The sequence below is a fragment of the Cyanistes caeruleus genome, chromosome 21 (genome assembly GCF_971803275.1).
Source record: "Cyanistes caeruleus chromosome 21, bCyaCae1.hap1.1, whole genome shotgun sequence".
NCBI classification, from domain to species: domain Eukaryota; kingdom Metazoa; phylum Chordata; class Aves; order Passeriformes; family Paridae; genus Cyanistes; species Cyanistes caeruleus.
Window position 1 is genome coordinate 7,597,696 of NC_141721.1, and position 24,286 is coordinate 7,621,981.

At 58.6% G+C, this 24,286-nt stretch overlaps 1 protein-coding gene across 3 annotated transcripts; it reads right to left on the reverse strand.

Moving 5' to 3' along the window:
- Window positions 1-12,153: 12,153 nt before the first annotated feature.
- On the reverse strand, window positions 12,154-24,286 carry TBX2 (T-box transcription factor 2). 3 transcript variants are annotated; one of them, XM_086859212.1, is made up of 8 exons: window positions 24,160-24,286; window positions 21,904-22,692; window positions 20,971-21,238; window positions 18,256-18,402; window positions 16,977-17,053; window positions 16,503-16,672; window positions 14,664-15,277; window positions 12,154-13,827 (listed from the first exon to the last, which is right to left on the reverse strand). In XM_086859212.1, the coding sequence occupies exons 2-8, from the start codon at window positions 22,266-22,268 to the stop codon at window positions 13,381-13,383; spliced, it is 2,088 nt and encodes a 695-aa protein (XP_086715338.1). In that variant the 5' UTR covers window positions 22,269-22,692; window positions 24,160-24,286; the 3' UTR covers window positions 12,154-13,380. The 3 variants fall into 3 exon arrangements, with proteins under 3 accessions (XP_086715338.1, XP_086715336.1, XP_086715335.1); XM_086859210.1 differs by lacking the exon at window positions 24,160-24,286 and adding an exon at window positions 23,419-23,519; XM_086859209.1 differs by lacking the exon at window positions 24,160-24,286 and having other exon boundaries at window positions 21,904-22,717.

Sequence of the window (24,286 nt, forward strand, 5' to 3'; positions counted from 1 at the left end):
ACACAGGGGGAGTATGGATGGGTGCAGGCACCCTTAAGGTCCTCATGCTACAAAAACCAACACAAAGCCACGACAGCACAGGGGGTTTGTCTCCCTTCACCCTTGGCAGAAGCCAGAAAAACCTCAGCTCAACAGCAGCAGAGTATTTTCCCATGGTGTTCTGGCTTTCTTGCTTTGGAAAAAAAACCCAACAACCCCCCCCAGAATTATGTAAAGGATTCAGAGCCTCTTTTCATCTAATATTTAACGTGCAAGAGTTTCTGCATGCCCAGGTTAGGTAAACATTAGAGAAGATTGTTTATAGAAATTATATACAGAGCAGTGCTGGTTTAATTTATCACAAAAGGTTTTGTTGAAATAAATTCATTTTACAGTGAAACCCACTTAAACCTGTTAAAGGAGTGACCTCGTTGCAGTGAACCTGTTTGTGCTTCACCTCAAGGGACAGCTCGAGCTGCACCACGATAGCATCTTCCAGTGTAAATATTCCCTGCTCTCCCAGAGTGGGACAGGGCTGGCAGGAGCTGCCGAGGAGAGGGATGCCAGGTGCCACAGGGAGGAGGGAAGGATGTGGCCTTGGAGCTCACAGGGAAATTTGGCCACCACAAAGTGGTTTAATGCTGCATCCACCCTGCTCGGCGCTGGCAGGGGGTGGCAGTAGGATTTTAGGGCTACAGTGGGATGCTGCAGGAGCAATGCAGGAGAAATGCAGGAGAAATTCAGGAGAAACACAGGAGAAATTCAAGAGAAATGCAGGAGAAATGCAACCCCCATCAGGGATAAAGGACATGGAAAACTCTCAACCTCTGCCTCTCCCTCAGCTTCATCTGCCACCGCTGCTTTGCCCTGGCACTCACTGCCATGGGCAGCACTGCTGCTCTCGCTCTTATGTGGGGGAATTAAGAGAAATAACCCAGGAGCCATTTCCCCTTCCCCCAAAATTTACTGTAAAGTGGGGAAAGGCAGAATCTCTTGCTCTCGCCTCCCCTCTGCTGGCTCCAGCAGCACTTGGCTCACGGCTGCTTTTGCTCCTCTGCTTTTAAAGTTGAGCTCGGTGAGAACAAACCAGGACTGCTCAGAACAGAGGGGGAAAAGCCCACCAGCATTCCTCCCTCATGGCACAGGTCAGATTAACAGGGGGAAATTAATGCTAGCAGGTTTAATGGAGATGAAATGCTTTAGGAATGAGCAGATGCATTAATTTGTAGCATGTGGCTTTAAGAGTTAATCTGAGTCCGGAGCAATACCGGGAAGCACATTCATTCATTCATCCATCCAGGAGGCATCAGCCAGGTACAGGGCTTTGTGCAGTTCCCACAGTCTGGCCTAAAGGTATTTATAGTCTAGAGCTGGGGGAAAGAAAACACAGAAAAAAAGAGATGGGATAAGGGAAACTGTGCTTTGGAAGCAAAATCCACCAAGGCAGAATTGTCTCGTTAACAGGGGGAGCAATTTGAAATTATATGGGAAAGGTGGATAAAACCTGGAAAGCATAAGAGCCAGCTCTGATTTCAAAGTCCATGGGAGCATTCCAAGGCAGAGCTTTAAAATTAGAAACAGCATGCAAAGTTACTTTTCCGTTGAAATGTCATGTTTTCCTTGAAAAGAGCTTTTTCCATCTCGAGAGTGCATTTTGTCACCGAGCAGTAAGTGCACTTCTCCCAAAAGATCTGCTGAAGCAAAAACTCTGGGAGGAAATGGAGAATCACATCCGAGGGCTTGGCAAACAAATAAAATCAGAGGAGAGAAGAGGCTGGGTGGCACATTTCCATCAGGGGGGTTTGCAGCTCATCCTGGGCTCCTGACACCACTCTGCTCTCTGCCAAGTGCAGGTGCTGCCTCCAGCTCCTGCCCAGAGCACCTCTGGGGTGAAATCTCTTGTAGCTGATCCAGGAAGGAGCAGATCCCGTTCCCAGCCGTCATTTGGATGCAGGAGAACCCCAGTGTGATAGGGGAGATCCACCAGCACCCTCCGAGCTGGGACAGCCACAGCCACCACCCTGATGGCCAACACATCACAGCTCTTGCTTCCCTCCTGTTTCCAGGTGGTCCAAATGCCAAACCCAGCAGATGTGCTCTGAGGGACCCCCGAGTGTCCCCCCCAACATCGGGTACGTGACAGCGGTGTCCCCAACCACCCCTGGCCGTGCTCGTCCCCAGCCACACCCCAGAGAGCTGCACGGGAGAGGAGGAAATTCAGGAAAGTGGGAATGTAAAAAGGGGATGCAAAACCCCAAGAGGTCCCTGGTCCCTGGCTTAGCAGCGATCCCTCTGCCAGGCTGAGCTCACCAGGGCCACAAAAAGGGTCTGGAGAAAGATCCCCCCTGCCGTGTCCCCCAAAAACAGCCCTGTCCCCAAAAACAGCCCTGTCCCCAAAAACAGCCCTATCCCCAAAAACAGCCCTGTCCCCAAAAACAGCCCTGTCCCCAAAAACAACCCTGTCCCCAAAAACAGCCCTGTCCCCAAAAATAGCCCTGTCCCCAAAAACAGCCCTGTCCCTGCAAACAGCCCTGTCCCCAAAAATAGCCCTGTCCCCAAAAACAACCCTGTCCCCAAAAACAGCCCTGTCCCCAGAAATAGCCCTGTCCCCAAAAACAGCCCTGTCCCCCAAAAATAGCCCTGTCCCCAAAAACAGCCCTGTCCCCAAAAACAGCCCTGTCCCCAAAAACAACCCTGTCCCCAAAAACAGCCCTGTCCCTGCAAACAACCCTGTCCCCCAAAAACAGCCCTGTCCCCAAAAACAGCCCTGTCCCCAGAAATAGCCCTGTCCCCAAAAACAGCCCTGTCCCCAAAAACAACCCTGTCCCCAAAAACAACCCTGTCCCCAAAAACAGCCCTGTCCCCGAGCCCTTTCCAGAGCATCCGCAGCCCTTGGAGGGAGCAGTGACAGCACAGGGGGGCTGGAGGGCAGATCCTGCCCGTGTCCCGGCCCCGGGGCTGGCAGCTGCCGTGGGGACCCGTGGGGACCCGTGGGGACCCGTGGGGACCCTTGAGGACCCTTGGGGACCCTTGAGGACCCTTGAGGACCCTTGGGGACCCGTAGGGACCCGTAGGGACCCGTGGGGACCCGTGAGGACCCTTGAGGACCCGTGGGGACCGGTGGGGACCGGTGGGGACCCTTGAGGACCCGTGGGGACCCTTGAGGACCCGTGGGGACCCGTGGGGACCCGTGAGGACTCTTGAGGACCCTTGGGGACCCTTGGGGACCGGTGGGGACCCTTGAGGACGGGTGGGGACCCGTGAGGACCCGTGGGGACCCTTGGGGACTCTTGAGGACCCTTGGGGACCCTTGGGGACCCGTGAGGACCCGTGGGGACCCTTGGGGACCCGTGGGGACCCGGCCCCGCCGCTCCCGGCCCCGCAGCCCCGCTTTGAGGCGCTGCCGAGGCTGGCGGCAGCGGCGGGGCTGGAATAAGGTGGCTTTTAAACTCGGAGCGAGATGAAAAGCAGCCGGAAACGCAAGCAAAGGGTGACTGCAGGGCTAAGCCTGCTTTTCTCATGCTCGCTTATCCCGGGCTGCTCCGCCAGACACCGAGTCCCAAGGGAGATGCTTTCTCAAGCTCTGCTGCCCGCCCCGCTCCTTCGCTGCTCGCATCTCTCCTCTGACGAGAGGTGAAGCGGCAACAGACTTTCAGCAGAGATGTAAAAAACATTTTTTACATTTTATTTTTATCATTAAAGGTTCTGTGTTGTTTCCTGCTGTGACTCCCAGGAGCCCAAGGCCGGTCCTGAAGCAGCAGCCGAGGTGCTTCACCCCAAGAGCAGCTGTGGTCCTGGAACAAGGGAAACTCTTGTGTTGCTTCTTGGGGTGATTTGGGAGGAGAAACGGGAGACTGGAGGGTGGCACTGGCCCCTCAGCAGGCCTGCACAGCACCAACAGGAGAAAAAGAATTCCCTTCCCCAAAGCATTCCAGGCTAAATCTATTCCTATGTTTTATTTAAATTTATTCCCATGTTTTCTGAGCACTGACCACCTCTTCCACCAAACCCCTAATGGAGCATGCTATAAAACCGTGCCCAGACAGCCCCATTCCCCACAGTGCCAGGCCAGCAGACAGCCAAGAGCAAGAGCCAAGGGAAAGCAGAGCTGTCTGGGGCACATCAGAGCACAGAAATCACCCTGTGCCTGTTGCTCAACAGGGGAGACACCCCTGGGCATCATCAGCTGAATCATTGCTCTAACAGAGCAGCCAAAACTTTAAATCAGGTTTAAAATACCCAAGGACCTTGAATGGCTTTTTACCTATTAGATTTCTGCTCTCCTGTGCATTAAGCATAATGGAAATGGTTCTGAGAAAAGCAAACTCAAAATGCCACGGCTCTTTCTTCTTGGAAAGAATTTCTTCGCTTGTCGCCTGCACAGAACCCCTGTGAGGGGCATTAGGAGCACAGGAGGCCAGGAGAAGCACGGATCTAATGAGATTTGGGCTAATTCATGTGATTGTTTATAAGAACTACTCTGCTCTAAGCCTGTTAAGCCACTCTGGCTGGCCAGGACTATCCCAGCTCCGGGTCTCGCCTGCGCACCCTCCAAAGCCTGAGCAGCTGGGCACACGTTTTGCCTGGGAGAATACTGAGAAATCTTTGCCATTTCTCCTAAGCAGAGCCCTCAGAGCACTCTCAGAAAAAAATTCTCCCTCTGTTTTGACGAGGATGCCGTCCCTGCACAGCGCCAGGCTCTGGGATTCACGCACTGTGAGCTCTGCACGTGCAGCCAGGACAGCAAAGCTGGAGCAGCCCCAGGGGTTTTCTGCATCCTGCAGCTCCCAATCCACCACCCCTGGGATTCTCACTGGGTTCTCCATCAAGAATTTCCAGTACCAAATGGTTGTTGAAGAAGAACACAGGGACAAACCCTCCCAGTAACTGCTCCCTGCCCCAGATCACACAAACTGGGAGCATCTCAGAGCTGCGCCTGAATTTCCTCCCACCGCCCCGCTGGAATAAACTGCTGTTATTGGTGGTGCTGTGTGTTCTTTTCTCTTTTTCTTTCTTTGATTGAAAATTGTCTGAGCCTTCCTCGCTTCTCCCAGCCAAGCAAAAGGTTGCCCCAGCAATCAGCCCCGTGGTGCCAAAGAGTCTGCACCGAACTCAGCTCCGGCCTCCCCGGCTCTGGGGGAACCAGACATAAAGAGGGGTCTTTAATCTCAGACTGCTCGCTGATAATCTGCTCTGCAATTTGCAGATAGCGTAGTCTGGGCTCTCCCAGGCTCCAGGGACACGCAGGGAGGGCAGGGGAGGCAGGACCACGTCCCCTCCCAGGCCTCGAGCTGGTTTGTGCATCTTCCTTCCAAACCACCCACAGCTCGTGTGGCCACCAAGGCACCCGGACATGATCCTGTGGCCCCAGAAGTGGGAGTCTTGGCCTTGGATTTGTAGCAGTCACTTGGGAAATTATAAACTTCCCGTTCTAGAAGGATCACAAGCATTGGTGGAGTCTCAAAGTGACTTGCAGAGGGGAGCAGTGAGATGGGGAGGGGTGGGGTCACCCTCCCAGTCCTGAAATGGGGTCCCAGCAAACCAGCCCGGGCCACAGGCTGGGTGTGTGAGCTGCCAAAGGCATTTTTTTGCCACGAGGAGCCACTCTGGGGTATCCCAGGGCCAGGGTCCCTGCAGCCATCCCTGCCTGGGGGACCTGGGCAAGCACAATGCAGTGTTCCCCATGGTGGGGGCTGGCTTGGCCACTCCTGCCCTGCCCCACGCTTGACCAAAACCAGTCACAACAGCCCCCAGTCACCCCAGGAAGAGGGATTTCTCCTTTTTGATAGAGCCAAAAGGAGGAAAACCCCCAGGGACAGGACCCTGCCACCCAGCCAGGGAGGGAGCAGAGTCTCCCCTCGTGTCACCACAGCACATGGCACTATGACACCGTGCCAGCTCTTCCAGGACAGCTGAGATTTCTGCCCAGTTCTCCCCCATCCCAGGAAAACGGGCATTTCATGCAGGCAAAGGGCTCAGACAGCCGGAGGGATGCTCTGTGCTTTAAAACAACAGGGGAAAACCAAAACAACCCAGCTGGAATAAAAATCCCTGCAAATGCTCCCTCTCGTGGAGGCCGGCTGCTCTCCTGCTGGCTGGGACAGCAGGACAGGTCTTGTCCCAGACCTTTCCCGAGACTCTGTGGGAGAGCAAAGGGGGCTGGTGACACCCTCCCCTCGCAGCATCCTCATGGTGCCAGCCCTCGGTGCCCAGCGAGATCTCTGGAGTGAGCAGGACACGGCAGGGCTGAGCTCGGAGCTGGGGACACATCGGAGTCCCTCAGCCGGGATCCTGGATGCCTTCGAGGCTGTAACAGCCAAAGCACTTCCCCTTCCCCCTGATGTGGGCAGACAGGAGTGCAGGGAAACCCCAGGAATACCTGTTTGCATTGGCTTTGGCTGAACCCCACATGGAACTGGCCTCTTTTAAAGCCATTTTGAGGTGTCCCCGAGGCTTGGCCTGGAAGGGGAGGACAGCTCAAGCTGGCCCAGGGACAGCAGCACCGCGGTGTCTCCACCAGCTCATTATTTCCCAGCCTGGGGAATTATTTCCCAAAAGTCTTTGACTGATTCCCCCCAGCTGCACAGGATTTTTGCACTGACAACACCTTTCTGCTGGGAACTGAGCCAGGATCTCCACAAGGTCATTTTGCAAAGACAATTAGGTAGTCCCTCGACAGCGCTGTCTCATTTTAATTAGATCTTGTTTCCAAAGAATTACCGAGCGTGCCAGGCCCAAGGCTGGAGGCAAGGGCCATTTACAGGAATCAATGGGAAGCAAAGGACAGATGTACCTGTGCTCACGTCACCAGCTACAGCAATGCCAAAGGGAGAGGAGCAGCCTTTCCTGCATGATTTCATCCATTAATTCCTCGGGCAATGTGCAGAACACAGAGCATCACTGCTTCAGGCTGATTGTTGGGGCTCAGGTGCCTCGGAGCCAGTATTCCCTGCATTCTGAGGGGCTCTGGAGGTGCAGTTCTTGGCAGAACCCACAAAGCTGGGGAATGGTACCAGGTCTTCAACAATCCACTGGACTGCCGCTCACATGGACACATGGACACATGGACACATGGACACATGGACACATGGACACATGGATACATGGACACATGGACACAGGGACACATGGACACATGGACACAGGGACACATGGACACATGGATACATGGATACATGGACACATGGACACATGGACACATGGACACATGGATACATGGACACATGGACACAGGGACACATGGACACATGGACACATGGACACATGGATACATGGACACATGGACACAGGGACACATGGACACATGGACAGAAAAAGTGAATAGACACTCACACAAAGGCCCTCAGAGAGGCACAACACAGCCATGCAGGTGGCAGGACGCAGGGACAGATGGACTGGAGGGCGGGCACAACGTGGGGCGCCTGTCACAGATCCCCCCAATCCTGCGGTCTGGAGGAAGCCAAACCCCCGGGAACCCCGATAGTGCCACTGGTAGGGGCTGCTCCTCCGGGGAACCCTCTGGGAGCCCCGGGACCCTCCTTGGACCCCCGGCAGTGGCTGCACCACCATGGAATCCTCTGGGAGCCCCCGGGACCCTCCCGGACCCTCCCGGACCCCCCCCGGACCCTCCCGGACCCTCCGGACCCCGCCGGACCCTCCCGGACCCCCCCGGACCCTCCCGGACCCTCCGGACCCTCCCGGACCCCCCCGGACCCCCGGCACGGCCGCGCCCCCGGGGCCGCCCCTCGGGGCGGTGCTGCTGCTCCACCTGGCGGCCGAGCCCGGGATAGCACCGGGATCCTCCGGGACTGGGGCAGGGAAAAGCCCCGGGGTGGGTTCGGGTTTGGGTTTGGTTTTGGGATTGGGTTTGGGTTTGGGTTTGGGTTTGGGTTTGGGTTCGGGTTTGGGGTTGGGGTTGGGTTTGGGTTTGGGTTTGGGATTGGGTTCGGGTTCGGGTTTGGGTTCGGGGTTGGGTTTGGGGTTGGGTTTGGGTTTGGGTTTGGGTTCGGGTTTGGGGTTGGGTTTGGGTTCGGGTTTGGGTTTGGATTTGGGGTTGGGGTTGGGGTTGGGTTTGGGTTTGGGTTTGGGGTTGGGGTTGGGGTTGGGGTTGGGTTTGGGTTTTCCTGCTAACCCACAAGGAAGCGGTGCCGTTCCCGTGCCCTGGCCCGAGGCCCGGGCTGGCAGCGATGGGGGAGCAGCGGAGGGGGCAGGGGGGGCAGGGGGGGCAGGGGGGCTCCATCCCGTCGGATGTCCCGAGCGGAGCCTCCTCCCTTCCCGGCGCGCTCCGAGGAAAGCTTGGGAAAGGCCCGGGCGGGCGCCGAGGGGCGCCGGACCTGGCTCTCCCTCGCCATCACCCTTCGCTGTAAACAACCGGAATAAACCGAGAGCCTCCCCTTTCCCCTTTCCCACCCTGCCTGAAGAACAAGGACGGAGCAAACGGTGCCTGCGGCTAAGAACCGGCTTCGTATCAAAATAAACAGCCGCTTTTTCACTGATAATGTTTTTACCCACCCCCCTTCGCCCCCCAGACACCCACACGGATCAAAGTGGCTCTGGGAACCTTGTGGCGAGGAACAGCCTGGACGGCTGCTGTGTCCTTCCCACAGCCCCTGCCCGGGCCAAGGACCGTGCCCCGGGGACCGGCCCAGAGCCGGATGAGCCGGGCTCAGACGCCTTTGAGATGCCGGTGCCCGGAGGAAGGACCCAGGCGGAGGCTCCGGGGGGGCTCAGCCCTGGAGCAGGCAGGGGGGACTGTCCGGGCAGAGACCGGCTGGACTCCAGGCCGGGGCTCCCCCCACAGCCCCATAAATGCCATAAATCCCGTCCGGCCGCAGGTGCGGAGCCGCGGCCGCGCATCCCGCAGCGAGCGCTCAGGTGCGCGGGGATGCCCGGGCGGGACGGGGGCGAGGAGCGGGGATGTGCAGAGCCCGCCGGGGCCCCGCCGCTGCCCTTTGTGCATTGATCCGCGATCGGGAGCCGCAGACAGAGCGGCGGCCCCGCGGGTAATTGGGGCTCCGGGGCCGTGACCGCGGCTGCGCCCCCCTCGCCCCTGCGCTGGGCGGGGAGCGGGGCCGGAGGGGCCGTGACTGGGAGCCGGGGCCGGGGCTCGGGAGCTCCGCTTTGTCCCGGCTGAGGCGGCAGGACGGCGCCAGCCCCACAGAAGGAGCTGCCGCCCCCCGCCCGCCCCGTCCCACCGGGGCTCCCCTTCCCCGGCCGCCGCACCCCGCGCTCGCACGGTCGGGACTGGCTCGTTGAAAAGTTCCAGTGGGGATTTGATTCGTGTGGCAGGGACAGGCCCTGGGCCGGGAGAAGCTCCTGAGGTGGGGCAGGATCCTGGCACCACGGCATGCCCGGCTCCCCGGCATCGTTCTCAGACCCTCGCCCCTTCCGCAACCTTCAGTGTTTAAGGGGGTTTAGAGGAAATTGAGAGAGACTTTTTTACACAGACAGGTGGCAGGGAGAGGGAGCTGGTTTTAAACTGAAAGAAGTGATATTTAGATTAAATGTTGATGGGAAGTTCTGCCCTGTGAGGGTGCTGAGGGCCTGGAACAGCTCTGTGCTGTTCTTGCACAGAGAAGCTGTGGCTGTTCCATCCCTGGAAGTGTCCAAGGCCGGGCTGAATGGGGCTTGGAACAACCTGGACTAGTAGAAGGTGTCCCTACCCACAGCAGGAGCTTGGAACAAGATGGGTTTAAAATTCCTCCCAACCATTTGATTGTCTTATTCTGCCCCACACCCATGACCCAAAATGATAACACACAAGCACAGGGCCAGCAGCCCAAACGAGGGGCTCGGGGTCCTGCAGAGCCCCCCTGGCCTGCACAGGGACAAGATCCGTGGCAGCGTTCCCCCTCTGCAGGGCTGCGAGATGCTCTGGCATGAGCTCATGTTCCTGTTTACAAACACCCGCCCATGGAGCCCTTCCAGCAGCGCTATTGTGCTGCACGGCAGCTCAGCGGCCAAGGCAGCCAGGGTTTGTCCACCAGGCCCACGGAGCCCTCAGGGCAGCTCTGCTATTTTTAGTGCTTGGCCAAGCACCTCGTGCATTTAGCTGAAGAAATTCAGAACTCACCACTAACCCTAGCGAAGGCTTCGGTGTTTGGGGACCTCGCTGCTCTGGTGCCACGGCACCGGCGTTTAGGTGGTGAAACACCAGCTCAAGATATCCCCAGAACAGGCAGAAGTTTATTTTCGTGGCTCCACAGTGAGCACAGTGGCATGGCCAAGGCAGGTTTTGCCAGGTGCAGAGCAGCAGAGCCATGGGGGTGCTGAGCCGGGTGAGCCCCCGCGGGGCCTCCCAGCGCCTTTTCATAGCCCAGGAAAAGAAATCCCAGCACAGTGCGTGACTAATCGGTAGCTGCTCATCGAGCTGCTTGAATAGGGTTTCTCAGAGGCTGGGGATGGCCAGGGCAGGCGTGGAGCAGAAGCAGCCTGGCTGGGGGGGCCAGGCCCTGCTCCCTGCCTCTGGGCACTGTTCCTCAGGGTCACCGTCATGAACCCACTGAACACTTCTCCCCTCCCCAGTGAAGAGCGGCTTTGTGCTCAGTGGGAAATTCCCACTGGCAGCAGCGCTTGGCCCCCAATCCAGGATGGGTGACAGGGCTGTCCCTGACCCAGCAGGATGGCAGGAGCCCGTTATGAGGCTGCCCCAGCATGTTCTGCAGCACTGTCACCATCTCCCTGCTGTGATTTCCCCAAGCACCTCATCCTAAATCCAGCAGGGATGGAACAGAGATCAAAGGGCCAGAGGGGCCCCCACACTGGCTCTAGTTGTGCCCCCTCACTAAAAACAGAGCCCATTGAATCGCTGCTCATTCTGAGTCACATTTATTCAGAAATAACTTTAGTCCCTGCACTTCCCTCCTCCCCAGGAAGCCATTCCCACCCTGCCGGTCCCCTGCAAGCAGAAATAATCACAGAGGCAGCATCTCCTCTCCGGCGGCCGAGGAGCTCAGCCCCAGCACCTTTCCTCAGACACTGGGGGGGTTCGAAGCCCTTTCCCTGCCCGCAGGAGCGGGGGAGGCCGAGCGGGGCCGGGCCCGCCCCGTCGGGGGGAGCGCGGCGGGGCCAGCAGGGGGCGCCCCTCGCCCGCTCTGAGCCTCGGCCCGCAGATCCCGCAGGGACGGGGGAACCGGGCAGGAAAGGAGCTGCTCCTTCCTCCGTGGCTGCGCCCCGCGACCCCCGACAGGCTCCGGGCTCCGGCAGAGACGGGGGGACCTAAAGCCCACGGCTCGCCGGGTCCCCATCCCTGACAGTAACGGTGTGCCCGGGGAGCTCCATCACCATCCCCCGATGGTACCGGAGTGCCCGGGGAGCTCCATCACCATCCCCCGATGGTACCGGAGTGCCCAGATAGCCCCATCACCATCCCTGACGGTACCGGCGTGCCCGGGGAGCTCCATCACCATCCCCCGATGGTACCGGCGTGCCCGGGTTGCTCCATTACTCTCCCTGGCACTACCGGTGTGCCCGGGGAGCTCCATCACCATCCCCGATGATTCCGGGGTGCCCAGATAGCCCCATCACCATCCCCGATGATTCCGGGGTGCCCGGGGAGCTCCATCACCATCCCCGATGATTCCGGGGTGCCCAGATAGCCCCACCACCATCCCCCGATGATTCCGGGGTGCCCGGGGAGCTCCATCACCATCCCCGATGATTCCGGGGTGCCCAGATAGCCCCATCACCATCCCCCAATGATTCCGGGGTGCCCGGGGAGCCCCATCACCATCCCCCGATGATTCCGGGGTGCCCAGATATCACCATCCCTGGCAGTACCGGCGTGCCCGGGTCAGCCCTTCCCCACCATCCCTTCCACACGCCCGGCGGTGCCGCTCTGCCCCGCTCCCTCCCGGAGAATCCCCGGGGCGGCCCCGGCGGCCCCGGCTCTGCTTCCCCGGCTCTCCCCGGGGCCAGCGCAGGCAGCCCGGTACCCGCGGAGGGTCGCGGTGCCTCATCCCCGCCGCACCTGCCGCTCTCCTCCCGCGGAGGGGCTCGGAAAGGCCCGGAGGAACCCCGAATCCCCCTGCTCGGCGGGCAGAGCCGATGCTTCGTGCCCTGCGCTCCCCGGGCCGCTTCCCCGGCAGCCGCGGAGGAACGGGCGGCTCCCAGCGCTGCGCACCTGCGGAGGAGCCGCGGCCCCGACGGGAATGAAACAAGAGGGAGCCGGCAGGACTTCTCCGAATAGATTTTGTTTTTTTATTGAAAGATGTGAGAATTCATCAAAACTGAACAGACAGATACCCGAGTAACCAGCACGTTGCAAATCATGTATCTTTTTATTTTAAAACAAATATAGAGCACAGTCCTGTGATATTTAAATTTATTATACTTGGGTTTTTGGGATTTTTTTTTTTTTTTTTTTGGTTTTTCTTTTTGTTCTGGAGTGAAAAATAAAAACCTGAGGTTTATTCCTGCATTCTCTATACCCCGCACTGTAGCAATATCTTAGTTACATTTTGGATTCGTTGGTTTATTTTTTTTTTTTCTTGCAAAAGTCCATTAAAGGATTGAAATCTTAGTTTTAATGACTCCAAAAATTGTTTTATCGGTGGCACATGATTGTCCTAGAGAACAGGCGGGATAAACAATATTTTAAAACACAGAGAAATCGATATCTCCTTCAATCACAAAGAGCTAAATAGTTTTCATTTACAATATATATGTTCATGTAAAATGAAAAAAAAAAACAACAAAAAACCGAAAAAAACTTAAATGCGAGGAGTTAAACTCTAAATATTATGTACACACCAATGTACAACTCTGAATAAATTAATACCAATTTGCATATTCTGGGATCCTTATAGCTTATTTACACAAATTACCATTTATTTCATAAATATCTGCCCAGGTACCCACGAGGCTCCCCCTGCCATGCTCGCTCTGTGCGGCGGCAGCTTCCGAGGCGGTTTGATTTCCATCTTCTGTTCCTTAGTTCTCTCTCTCTCTCTCTCTTTTTTTTTTCCTTTAAAAATTATTTTTTTCCTTCCCCCTGCCCTCTCACAGATGAGGGTTTGGCCCCTCTCACCCCGCACCGAGGCAGGGGCTGGGGCTGCCCCATCCATCGGGTGTCTCGGCACCAGCTCATCACCCTCCCCTGAGCTGCCCAGTGCCCGGAGCGGGGAACTGGGGGGGTCCTGGGGGCTCCGTGGCCTCGCCGGACTTGGGGGGAGCCGCTCCCAGCCCCACAGCCCAAGGGATGGGCAATCCCTGCTCTCCAGCTGCTCCCTCCTGGCTCCGGGGTGGTGGATCCTCATGGCTGGAGGGGTGCATCCCTCTGCTCCAGCACCCCGCTCCCTGTCTGCTCCCACCCCTCGCTCCACAATAAATATTTATACTGTGCTGTACAAAATACCAGTGCTTCTCCGCCCCGCCGGGAGGGCTCGCTGCCCGCCCCGCCGGTCACTTCGGGGACTCCCTGCCGGGTGACAGCTCCCGCTGGCTCTCCAGCCCGCTCACCAGTCTCTGGATGTTCTGCAGTTCATTGAGGGACTCCTTCAGGGAGCCCTTGGGGGAGGCAGCGGGGCGCTGGCTGCCCCCCTTGTGCAGGGGCACCTCGGGCAGGGGGCTGGGCTCCCGGCTGCTGCCGGCCTTGGAGCCCTCGGAGCCGGGGTTGAGGCTGGCGGGCAGGCCGGTGGTCAGCAGGTTGGTGCTGGGCGGGATGCTCACCGGGAGCTGGTAGGGGCTGAAGCGCAGGCGGGGCCGGCTGCTGCCCAGGAAGGGGTTGCGGGACAGCGGCCCGGCGGCGGCAGCGCTGCTGGCCGGCATGGCCGAGGCTGCCGCTGCGGCCGCTGCCATGTAGGTGTAGGGGTAGGGGAAGAGTCCGCCGAAGGTGGGCATCGGGATTCCCTGCGGAGAGAGAAAGAGCGCTCAGAGCTGCGCTGCTGCTGCTCCGCTGCATCCCCGCTCCTGCCTGCCCTCCCCCGGTGCTCCCAAAAACAGCCAAGGCAGGAAACAGCCCGGTGTCACCCTAAAACAGAGCATGGGGGTGTCCGTGAGGAACGGGCTGAGCGAGGGGGCACAGCCCCGCCTGCCCCATCCCAAGCCAGGCTGGTGACACCGAGCACAAACCCCTGTCTGAGATCTGCCCCTCCCTGCACGCTGTGTCCTTGCCTGTGCAGCATCACAGCCCCTTAACCACATTAAAACACACTGTTAAACAGGATGGATAAATTAGGGGAGTTCAAAGACATCTTTATGTATTCCATCAGAGGAGATGGGAAAGGCAGCACCAGTGCAGGCGCTGTGGGAGCGCTTCAGAGCTGACAGGGAGCTGCTGGATGGGGACAGCCAGGTCAGGCAGGGCCACAGCTCCTGACTCTGCCCTTGACTATGGAGGAGACATAGCAGCTGCAAAAAAATCAAGATTCTTCCACAAATAAACCCTGAAGCCACCTTCAAAATGTCCCCTGCGTTCTGCCTGTGCCACATCTGGTAACATGTCAGGGGTGTGTCCCCCCTTGTCCTGATGGACTGCAGGGGGTCTGGGGAAGGCTGAGGGCACCAACAGCTCCTTCCCTGCAGTGGGGCCACCCTGCATGTCCCCACGCTGTGTGACACCGGCCAGGCCTGACCTGCACCCCCAAAGTGCTCCGCTCACCCGGGGAGCTTTTTGGGACGACATGAAGAGAAGATCTCAAGGCCTAACTGGACAGCAGGGATAGGGATGGGGACACAGGGCTTACCTGAGAGGCCAACATGTGCTGGGAGAGGTGGAAAGGGAAGGGGGTGGCCGTCCCTGCCGCGCCCGGGGCGGACGAGAGCGCTCCATTCTCCAGGCTGCCCCCGCCGGTCACCGAGGCCAGCAAGTGTCCCATGCCCATGGCAGAGAAGGCTCCGGGGGCCATGGCAAACTGTCCTGGGTGGATGAAGAGGGGCTGCCCGGCGCCCAGAGGGCTGAAGAACTGCTGCCCGTGGAGGCCGGAGAGCGCCAGGCTCTGCAGGTGGCCGGCGCTCAGGTGCGGGGGGCTGTCCGTGTGCACCATCAGCGGGGCGAAGGCCTCCTTGCCCAGCCCGCCGCCCTCCGTGTCCTTCTTGCCTGGCTCCGTCTCTTTCCTCCTCCCTTCCACCTTGTCCTTCTCCAGGCCCCGTGTGCCGAACAGGCCCTCGCCAGGACCCTCCCGTGGGGATGCACCATCCTTGACTTTCTCTGGGCTGTGCCTCTCCTTGCTCCGTTCCTCCGGGCACCGGGGGCTGCCGCGGGGCGTCGCGTCCTCCGCGCTGGGGCTGGCCGCCGCCACCGGCCGCTCCTCAGGCACCTTCTCCACCTCCGCGTCGCTGTCGGCCCCCGGCTTCTCCTCTGCGAGGGGATGGAGGCACAGAGGGTCAGAGCAGAAGCAGCCAGGGGAGGTGAGGAAGGGGTCACTCACAAGAGCTCTGGTGTCAGGGAGAGGTTGCGATGGCGAAGCCGCGATCATTATTAATGGGAGAGACTCATTTTGGGGGCAGAAATGGGCCCTCGTGCTATGGTCACTCTGGGGGAAGGGGATTAACAACAGCAAGTCCTGGGGCAGTACCAAACAGGAAAAACACTTTGGAGAAGCAGAATCTATTACAGCATGGCTCTCCTTAGCTGCAAAGTCCGAGAGGGCTGCAGAGAGGGGATGAGGAGAGCGGGCTGTGGACAGCACGGGAGGAAATGGCCCTGCATATATTTAATTACATGGAGCTGATCGCCAGTGCAGCATGGATTTATTCCAAATGTGCAGGTTGAGACAGGTTAAAGAGGCAGTTTTAAGGCTGGGAATATGGTACAGACTTCCCTAAAAGGGCTTTCATTTAAAAAAACCCATTGAGCTCTCAGAGGAGGCAGGAGATGCGAGGCGAGGGGAGCTGAGCCCCTGCCTGAACGGCTCCACTAAACGAGAAAAGCCTTTTGGTGAGGGTGAGGTGAAGCTCTGCAGGCTGGGGCAAATATTCAGGCAAGCCTTTGAAAGTGGAGAGGGGTGTAATAAACCTTCCCTCCAGCTCGGGGTGGGGGTTGCAATTTTGATGAAGGTTTGCAGGGAATCAGGTTGGTGGAAAGTTTAAAGAGCAGATTGATAGTGCGGCAAGACAAAACCCAGCATCCAACAACTGCAGCGTGGGAGCTGCTGGCTTGTTTTCATTTACCAGCTTGAAGACCAGGAGTTGCAACATTTTATTTTCCTCTTTCAAATGTATTAATTATTTTTCTTTTCTCTTTTTTCTCTTTTTTTAGGGGAGTGTGAGATTCCTGTGGAAGGCAGGGCACACCAGGCTAACGTGGTGAGCACACGGGCTGCTTTGCCATTTCCTCTTGTATAATACAAATGCATCAGGTGCATAGAGGATCAAATATATATTCAAAAGAAAACACATAAAGAGAAAAAGGTTGCAACTCGTGAATGCAATTTGAGTTTGCTCTGTTTTTGTTCTTCCAACTCCTGGGCTCCTCTTTATTTTCCCTGGTGTTTTCCCTCCCTGCCCACAGTAAAATCAGCTCGCGGCAGCCCCGAGGGAGCAGAAGGTTTGGGGACATTTGGGGACCGCGGCTCCTGCGTTACCTCTGCCGCTGCCCTTGAGGCGCAGGGGGCTGGGGAGGGCACCCACGGGCGAGTGCAGGGCATCGCGCACGGCCGAGGGCTCGCAGGAGGAGGCGTCCGACTCGCCACCGTCGCGGTCGGGCTTGCAGGGCTCCTCGTACATCCGCAGGGACGGCAGGGAGAGCTGCTTCCTGCGGTGAGAGGCGGCTCAGGGTTAGGGTTGGGTTAGGGTTGGGTTAGGGTTAGGGTTAGGGTTAGGGTTAGGGTTGGATTAGGGTTAAGGTTAGGGTTGGGTTGGGGTTAGGGTTAGGGTTAGGGTTGGGTTGGGTTAGGGTTAGGGCTGGGGTTGGGTTAGGGTTGGGTTAGGGTTGGGTTAGGGTTAGGGTTAGGGTTGGATTAGGGTTAAGGTTAGGTTTAGGGTTAGGGTTAAGGTTAGGGTTGGGTGTCTGATGATCCCCCGAGGATGCAGAGCCGGGGGACGGGAGCAGCGCTTACCTCTTCTCCCGCCGGCCATTGCCCGTGTCCCGAAAGCCCTTGGCGAAGGGGTTGTTATCGATCTTCAGCTGCGTGATCTGCCAGGGGGGAGAAGGGAAGAGGGGGCGGCGTGAAGCCCTGGCCGCCCCCCACCCCATCCCCGCCGCCGTCGGGGAGCCCGGGGTGCGCGGCTGCGGAGCCCGCGTTAACACACCGCATGCTTTATTAAAAACGATGCTGAGGTTTGGCCCTGAATTATTAATAGCGTCTTAATGATAGGAAGTTATTTTTCACGGCCCCCCGGAGGGAAGATGGCGACTGAGCTGCGCGGCGCTGGTTAAAAGCTATTCTTATCCCTCCCTGCCACGGGCTGCCGGGCGACATCAGGGCTCTCAATAATGCATGGCACTGAAACACGGCCCCGAGAGAGGCGCTGGAAAAGGCCCGGCTGCCCGGCCCCACCGCGACCCCCAGCCCGAGCATCCCCCGGCCCCAGCATCCCTTGGCCCGAGCATCCCCTGCCCGACGGGGCCCACGGCCGGCGGCCGCCCCGCGCAGCTTGCGGCGGCCGAGCAGACAAAGTGCTCTTTAATCGATTGTGACTCTTCGCCATAAACTTTACGAGGGAAACAAGCCCACCAGGACCCTCAGACAGAGCTGTCAATTAGCATCAGCAGCCAGGGGTGGAGGTGGGGGTCAGCTTTTGGGTTAAAACACACACACAACTCTTGGAAGGGGATGGCAGAGGCTCCCTGCTCCCCATCGCTCTCTCCTGGCTCTGCCTGCTCCCAGGGTGACACTTGCTAAATCACGAAAGCAACTAAAATTAGCTTATCTGCCTCTATTTTTTGGCTTCTCCAGAGCCCTGGGCACCTTCTCGGTGAGGCTGCCCAGGCCTGCTGCCGCTCTCCACAGCCTGGGCCTGCAGCAAGGACTCCCACGGCCCAGAAAGGTGCAACAAACTCCATCAGGGAATTATTAACAGTAATATTAGCAATACTGACTATTAGTACTCAATACTAAAAATAACGATAATAATACACCCAGTTTGAGGGTGCATCCTACTCTGAGGGTTTGAGGTTTAACCTTTCTACTCTTGCTGCTTTTTGCCTGGAAATATCCTCAGCAACACACACAAATACGCTGATAGAGGGTAAGGGATGGGACAGGGGTGAGAACGGGGATGGGGACAGGGACAGGGACAGGGACAGGGACAGGGACAGGGACAGGGACAGGGACAGGGACAGGGACAGGGACAGGGACAGGGACAGGGACAGGGACAGGGGCTGCCCAGCCATACCTTGTCGTTCTGGTAGGCAGTGACGGCGATGAAGTCGGTCTCGGGGAACACGTAGGTGCGGAAGGTGCTGTAGGGCAGCTTGAGGATGTCGTTGGCCCGGACGATGTGGAACCTGGGCTGGTACTTGTGCATGGAGTTCAGGATGGTCTGGGATGGGCGAGAGAGCACAGCCCGCGGCTGCCGTCAGCCCCACGAGTCCAGCTCCCTCCGTAAAAAATAAACCCTTTTTCTCCCAAAAACAACAACAAAAAAATACACCCCTCCAATTCACCAGATGCCAGAGAAGGAGATTTCTTTTTTTAGTTGTTGATGCCATCGCAGGATCTGTCTCCAAAGCAGGAGGTCAGGGAACGCAGGCAGAACAGCATCTTTGCGGGTGTTAAGCACGGCAATAAAGCAGCAAAAGGGATCTCCCGGTTTTATTACAACCCTGCAAACGCGACGCGACTTTTCGACACGTTTCTCACCGCTTTTCATATTTCCGTCCTTAAAAATAAATTACTATCCCTCACCACCACAAAAAAAAAATAATGTTAAAAGGCTCTGGGTGAGTGTCGGGGGCGGCAGGAGCCGGTGCCAGCCCCAGGCAGCGCCTGCGACCTGAAAGGAGCGTTTCACCACGAGCCATAGCGAATTTATGTCTCGGAGCAACGCAGCAGAAGGAACAGACTTTTTGTTTTTTTTTCCCAGCCAGGTGTCTGAAAACCTCGCCAGCACTTAAAGACGTTCTCTACCCTTTCGTTTTATTTTTTTGGGTTTGGTTTACTGTGGTTTTTTTTTTTGTAAAAGCTGAATTGCCCATGATTTGGCTGAGGATTTTTGGAAGCGGCTGAACACCCCAAGCCGCGCCCCTGGGGCCGCTCCGACCCCTTGCCCCTCGCTGCCTGCCTTCCTGCCCGATAGCTTTTAAATAATTCCCCAACCTGCTGTGGTCGGACTGAAATGCAGAATTCACTGCCCAGAATTCGCAGAGAGACGGCGAAAGCCTGAGTAATTATTGTCAAATAACATCGGCCAAATGGCTAAATAATTATCACTTCATTTCGGTTTAGAAGGTAATAAAAAAAATCCCCCCCCTTTTTTTTTAACCCAAGCAATAATCACCTGCTGATGAACTGTCGGATCGCTGTTATATTGATATAATCTAGACAGGATTTATCATGAAAATGGTGCAAAAACTCTCATTCAGGCGTGCAAATCTGCATTCCTTAAAAAAAAAATAATCATCCCTCTTTGACCAGATGGGCACTGGCTAAACCCTCATCTCCCAGATTTAACACAGTCCGGATTTTGGACAACGACAGATACCAGAAATCTTTAATTGAAGGAGGCGAACCGTTAAAAGCGCTGAATCAAACTAGTTTTTCACCAGTACAAAAAAAAAAAAAAAAAAAGTATTTTTTAGACTCCTTCTCTATCGATTTACCTTGCTGGCTATAAATAACCTCGCAATGTATTATTTAACAAAGATGCTGTTTCCTGCCTTAAGAGGAAAAAAAAGTGTGAGAGAAAAAAAATAAAAAAGAAAGAAAAAAAGAAAAAAAATAGAGAGAGGAAAAAATAGAGAGGGGGAAATGATAAAAAGAAAAAAGAGAGACGAAAGTTCTCCGGGAGGTGCCCTGAGCTCCCCACCCGAGCTGGGTCCCGCAGCCCCCGCGGCTCCGCCGGCCCCGGCTCCCCGCTAATTCCCGCATCAGCGGCGCTGCGTGAGGAACTTTCCCTTTATCGCCCTAAATGCTCGCTCAGAGGGAGGAGAGCTGGCTGGGCCGCCGGGATTTCCCCCTCCGTGCATTCCCGCAGGATCGCGCTCCCCTCGCCTTCCGACCCTGCTTTCTGCGGGTCTCTGCAAATGGCCAGCGCTCTTCGCTGGCTTTTCTCTCTCCCTCTCTCTTTTTCCTTTCTTTGTTTATTTTGGTTGGTAGCTTTTTGGCTTTAATCTCTTTGTTTTGTTTTACCTCCTTTAGGTGATGCAGATATCATCCAAGGGATACAAACAGGGGCTTTCAGAGGCAGACGGTGCCAACGACTCCGGCCCCTCTCCCGGCTGCGGGAACCCAGCGCAGGTGCGGCCGGTCCCGGCTCCGCTCAGCCCCCGGCCGGCCACCGCCTCCGCAAGGCCTCGGCCCCGCACATCCATCCCCCTAAATCCCTCTCCCCACAGAGCCTCGAAGGCTAGGAAGAAGCAGCAGGTCAGGCCGTAGAGGCCGAGGATGCGGGAGCCAAGGGGAGCCCGGGGCTGTCCGCAGCCCAACCCTCCTTTTTCCCCCGGAGAACGGGAGCTGCCCCTCGGTGCGGGCAGGACCAAAGCTGGGGGCTGCGGGCCAGCCAGGCCACCGCAAGGCCCGGCCGGGCCCGGCCGCACAGCCCGACCCGGCTGGAGGAGGCTCTAAAGCCATGCGGTTCCTCCGGGGAGATCACGGCAGACCCCGCACCGGGCAGACCCCGCACCGGGCACCGGGCAGATCCCGCACCGGGCACCGGGCACCGGGCAGACCCCGCACCGGGCAGATCCCGCACCGGGCACCGGGCACCGGGCAGACCCCGCACCGGGCACCGGGCACACCCCGCACCGGGCACCGGGCACCGGGCACCGGGCAGATCCCGCACCGGGCAGATCCCGCACCGGGCACCGGGCAGATCCCGCACCGGGCAGACCCCGCACCAGCCGAGGGTCCCTTCCCGGGGGGCTCCGCTCTGCCCCTCAGCCGCACTTACAAAGCCGTGCTTATCCGAGATGTTGTTGGTGAGCTTGAGCTTGTGAAAGGCAACAGGTTTGGCCATCCACTGCTCCCCCGTGGCCGGGCTGTCGGGGTGGATGTACATGCGCTTGGGCATCTCCGGGTCGGCCTTGCCAGCCACCATCCAGCGGGAGTTGTGGAATTTGTACCGGCAATCGTCGGCCGCCACTATATCCATCAGCAAAATGTACTTGGCCTTCTTGTCCAGGCCGCTCACCCGCACCTTGAACGGGGGGAACATCCTCCTGCGGAGAGACCCAGAGCAGTACGGAGCTGCCCCCGCCCGCCGCCGACCCCCGACGGCTGCGGCCCCAGCGAGCCCCCCGCACCGCCCGGCCCCGGCTGCTGCTCCCAAAACACCATCTCTCACTTTAGTTCGCTGAGGATTCCCAGCCTTCCTCACGTCCCACCTCTTCTCATCCCGCTATGCTGCCCACACCGTGGCAGAAAGCAGGGAAAAGCTCAAAAAACCCATTTCGGGAAATAATGGGCAAAAACATATCCTTGTTTCCCCTATTTCTCTGCCCTTCCCCGCTCGCTCAGCACCCCCGGATGCCTCTCCCGGGCCCGGGGCCACGGGCAGGGCCGGGAACGACCCCGGACGTGGGGAAAGTTTGGCAGGAGGGAAGGAAGCGGCGAAAACAAGGGGAGCGGGGGATTCCGGGCGCTCAATTAACGTGCGCGAATTTAATTTGGGATCGCGGTCGGAAAAGTAGTAATGGGAGTGGGGGGGGGGCGGGGAGCGGTGACTGAGAAGGTCGGAGAAGTGGGAGAAACACTTCCGAGGAACTGCAGGGATCGAAACTGGCCGCGTTAATTCCCGGGGACGGATGGGGAGCGGGATGGAGCGAGGGGCGAGGGCGCGCAGGTGCGGGGAGGGCTGGGGGGGCTGCGCGGGGCCGGTTCTTACCTCCCAGACTTGGTGATCACCATCTCGGTGCCAAGCTTGTGAAACTGGTCCCAAAGCTCTTTGGCTTCCAGCGTTACTTTGGGGTCGTCCTCGACCTCCTCCTCGGGCTCCAGGCTTTTGAGCGAGCGCAGATGGGCGGCTTGGTGGTGGTGTCCCAGGGCCGAGACGTGCAGCCCGGCCTCGGCCGCCCCGGCCAGCCCCGGGTCCGGCATGGGCTTCGCCAACGCCGCCGGAGGCAGAGCCAGAGCCGGGAAAAAGGACGGCTGGGCGGCTGCGAGGAAAGCGGACATGGGGAAGTCAGCCGGCCGGGGTGCGTGGAAGGGGTGGTAAGCCATGGCAGTCCCTGGGAAGGCTGGATCTCTCATCGGTGCATCCACAAATCCAGGAGAAAAAGAGGGATTCCCTTTACAAAAATGCGTGTGTGTGTATTTGTTGGGTTTTATTTTTTTCCCCTCTCCTGCCCAGCGAACTCGCTCGAGTCTCTGGAAGAGGAAGGAAAATCAACAACACACACACACACACTCCGAAAAAAAAAAAAAAAAAAAAGCATAAAAAAAAAGGAGGCGAAAATCAGACGAACTAGATTCGGGGAAAAAAAACAAAAACAAAAACAAAAACAAAAACAAAAACAAAAAAGAAGAAAAAAAAAGGAAAAGCGAGGCAGTTCCCGGCTCCTGGGACTCTCGGTCTGCGGAGGGGAGACAGTAGGTCCTTATTTTTTGTTGTTGTTGTTGCAGCGAGGGAGAGCGAGCGAGGGAACGAGCCCTCCCAGGAAAGTCCTTCCCGACACTAAAATAGAAACAAAAGCCGGGTCGGGGCTGCGCGGGGCTGCGCGGGGCGCGGCGGGGCAGGAGCGGCCGCGCTGCCCTCACACCCCCGCGGGCCCGGGCTGAGCCCCGGCGGGGCCGCGCCGGCTCCGCGCTCCGCGCTCCGCGCTGGGGCTCGGGCTGCTCATGGCCAAAGGAGCCGAGTGGGAACGGTGAGATCTTGTCCTGATCTCTGTAAAACTGTGACTATCTCACATGTCCTTCCTGCTCTGATCCGCCCGCTAATGAGCCAAGCCCCCTTGATTGCTGATTTTACGCGTTTCAGACCAATTGTGGATCTGCATAGGCGGGGTTTTGACAGCTCCGGCCAAGCTCCGGGCGCGGGGGGGCGGGGGGCGCGGAGGGAGGGAGGAAGGGAAGAAGGGAAAAAAAAAAAAAAAAAAAGGGAGGAAAAAAAAAAAAAAGAAGAAGGTGTCGGAAGCATCGGCAGTAAGAAAACATGTCAACAGAATAAAATATTAACCAATGACAGAGAAAAGTGCTCGAAATCCCACCCCCGGCTCCTTTCCGCATACCGGGTCAGCCCCGGCTGCGCCGCCGGTGCGGGGCCAGCGCGGAGCCACCTCGGCGGAGCGGGGAGCGGAGCCACGGGGGCGGGGGGCGGCGGCAGAGGCCCCGCCGGTGTCCGCGGGGGCGGCGGGCCGGGGAGGGGGGAGAGGCCGGGGGAGCCCGGCGGCGGCCGCCTTACGCCAGATCCTGGAGAGCGGATCGCGGTGGGGCGAGCCCCGCCCGCCGCTCCGCGCACAACCGCGCACAACCGCGCACAACCGCGCACGACCGCGCACAACCGAGCACGACCGCGCACAACCGCGCACAACCGCGCACGACCGAGCACAACCGCGCACAACCGCGCACAACCGCGCACAACCGCGCACAACCGCGCACAACCGCGCACAACCGAGCACGACCGCGCACGACCGCGCGGAGCCGACGGGGCGGCCGCCGGAAGCGCGGCCCGGCGGAGAGCTGCGGGCGGCGGGCCCCGAGCGGCGAGCTCCAGCGCGGGTGAGTCGCTCCCAGCCGTCGCCCCCACCCTGCCGGCAGCCGCCCCGACCGGGAGCGGGGGGTTCCGCCCGCAGCTCCGCGCCCACGGCGGAGGGACAGACCCCCAGCCCCCGCCGTCGAGGCGCGTCGGGTACGCGGCCGGGGGCCAGCGCGGCGGTGCCCGGCCGGAGGGGCTGTTTACCCGGGCGGGGGGAGGCAGATAAGGAGGAGGGGGGACACTCCGGGGCTGTTTGCTGAGGGATTAGGGCCGGTCCCGCCGCGCCGGGGCCCGGGGGGGGCGGCGGGCGCGGTGGGTGTCCCCTCGGAGAGGCCGGTTTGGAGATCTGCGCTGATTAACTGAGGGCCGCGGTGGCTGAAGAGGGCCCTGGCGCCAGGCGGCTGAGCCCTCACAATAAAGACCCGTCTCTTGTCACTTCATATTTACCCCCAAATCTTCAAAAAGCGCCCTGCCATCCTTCCAAGGCTCCTGCCCCCGCCGCCTGCGCTGCGACCAGGCGGGACGGGGGGGGTGGCGGCCGACCCACTCCTCTGTCCCCCGGCCTGTCCTCCCC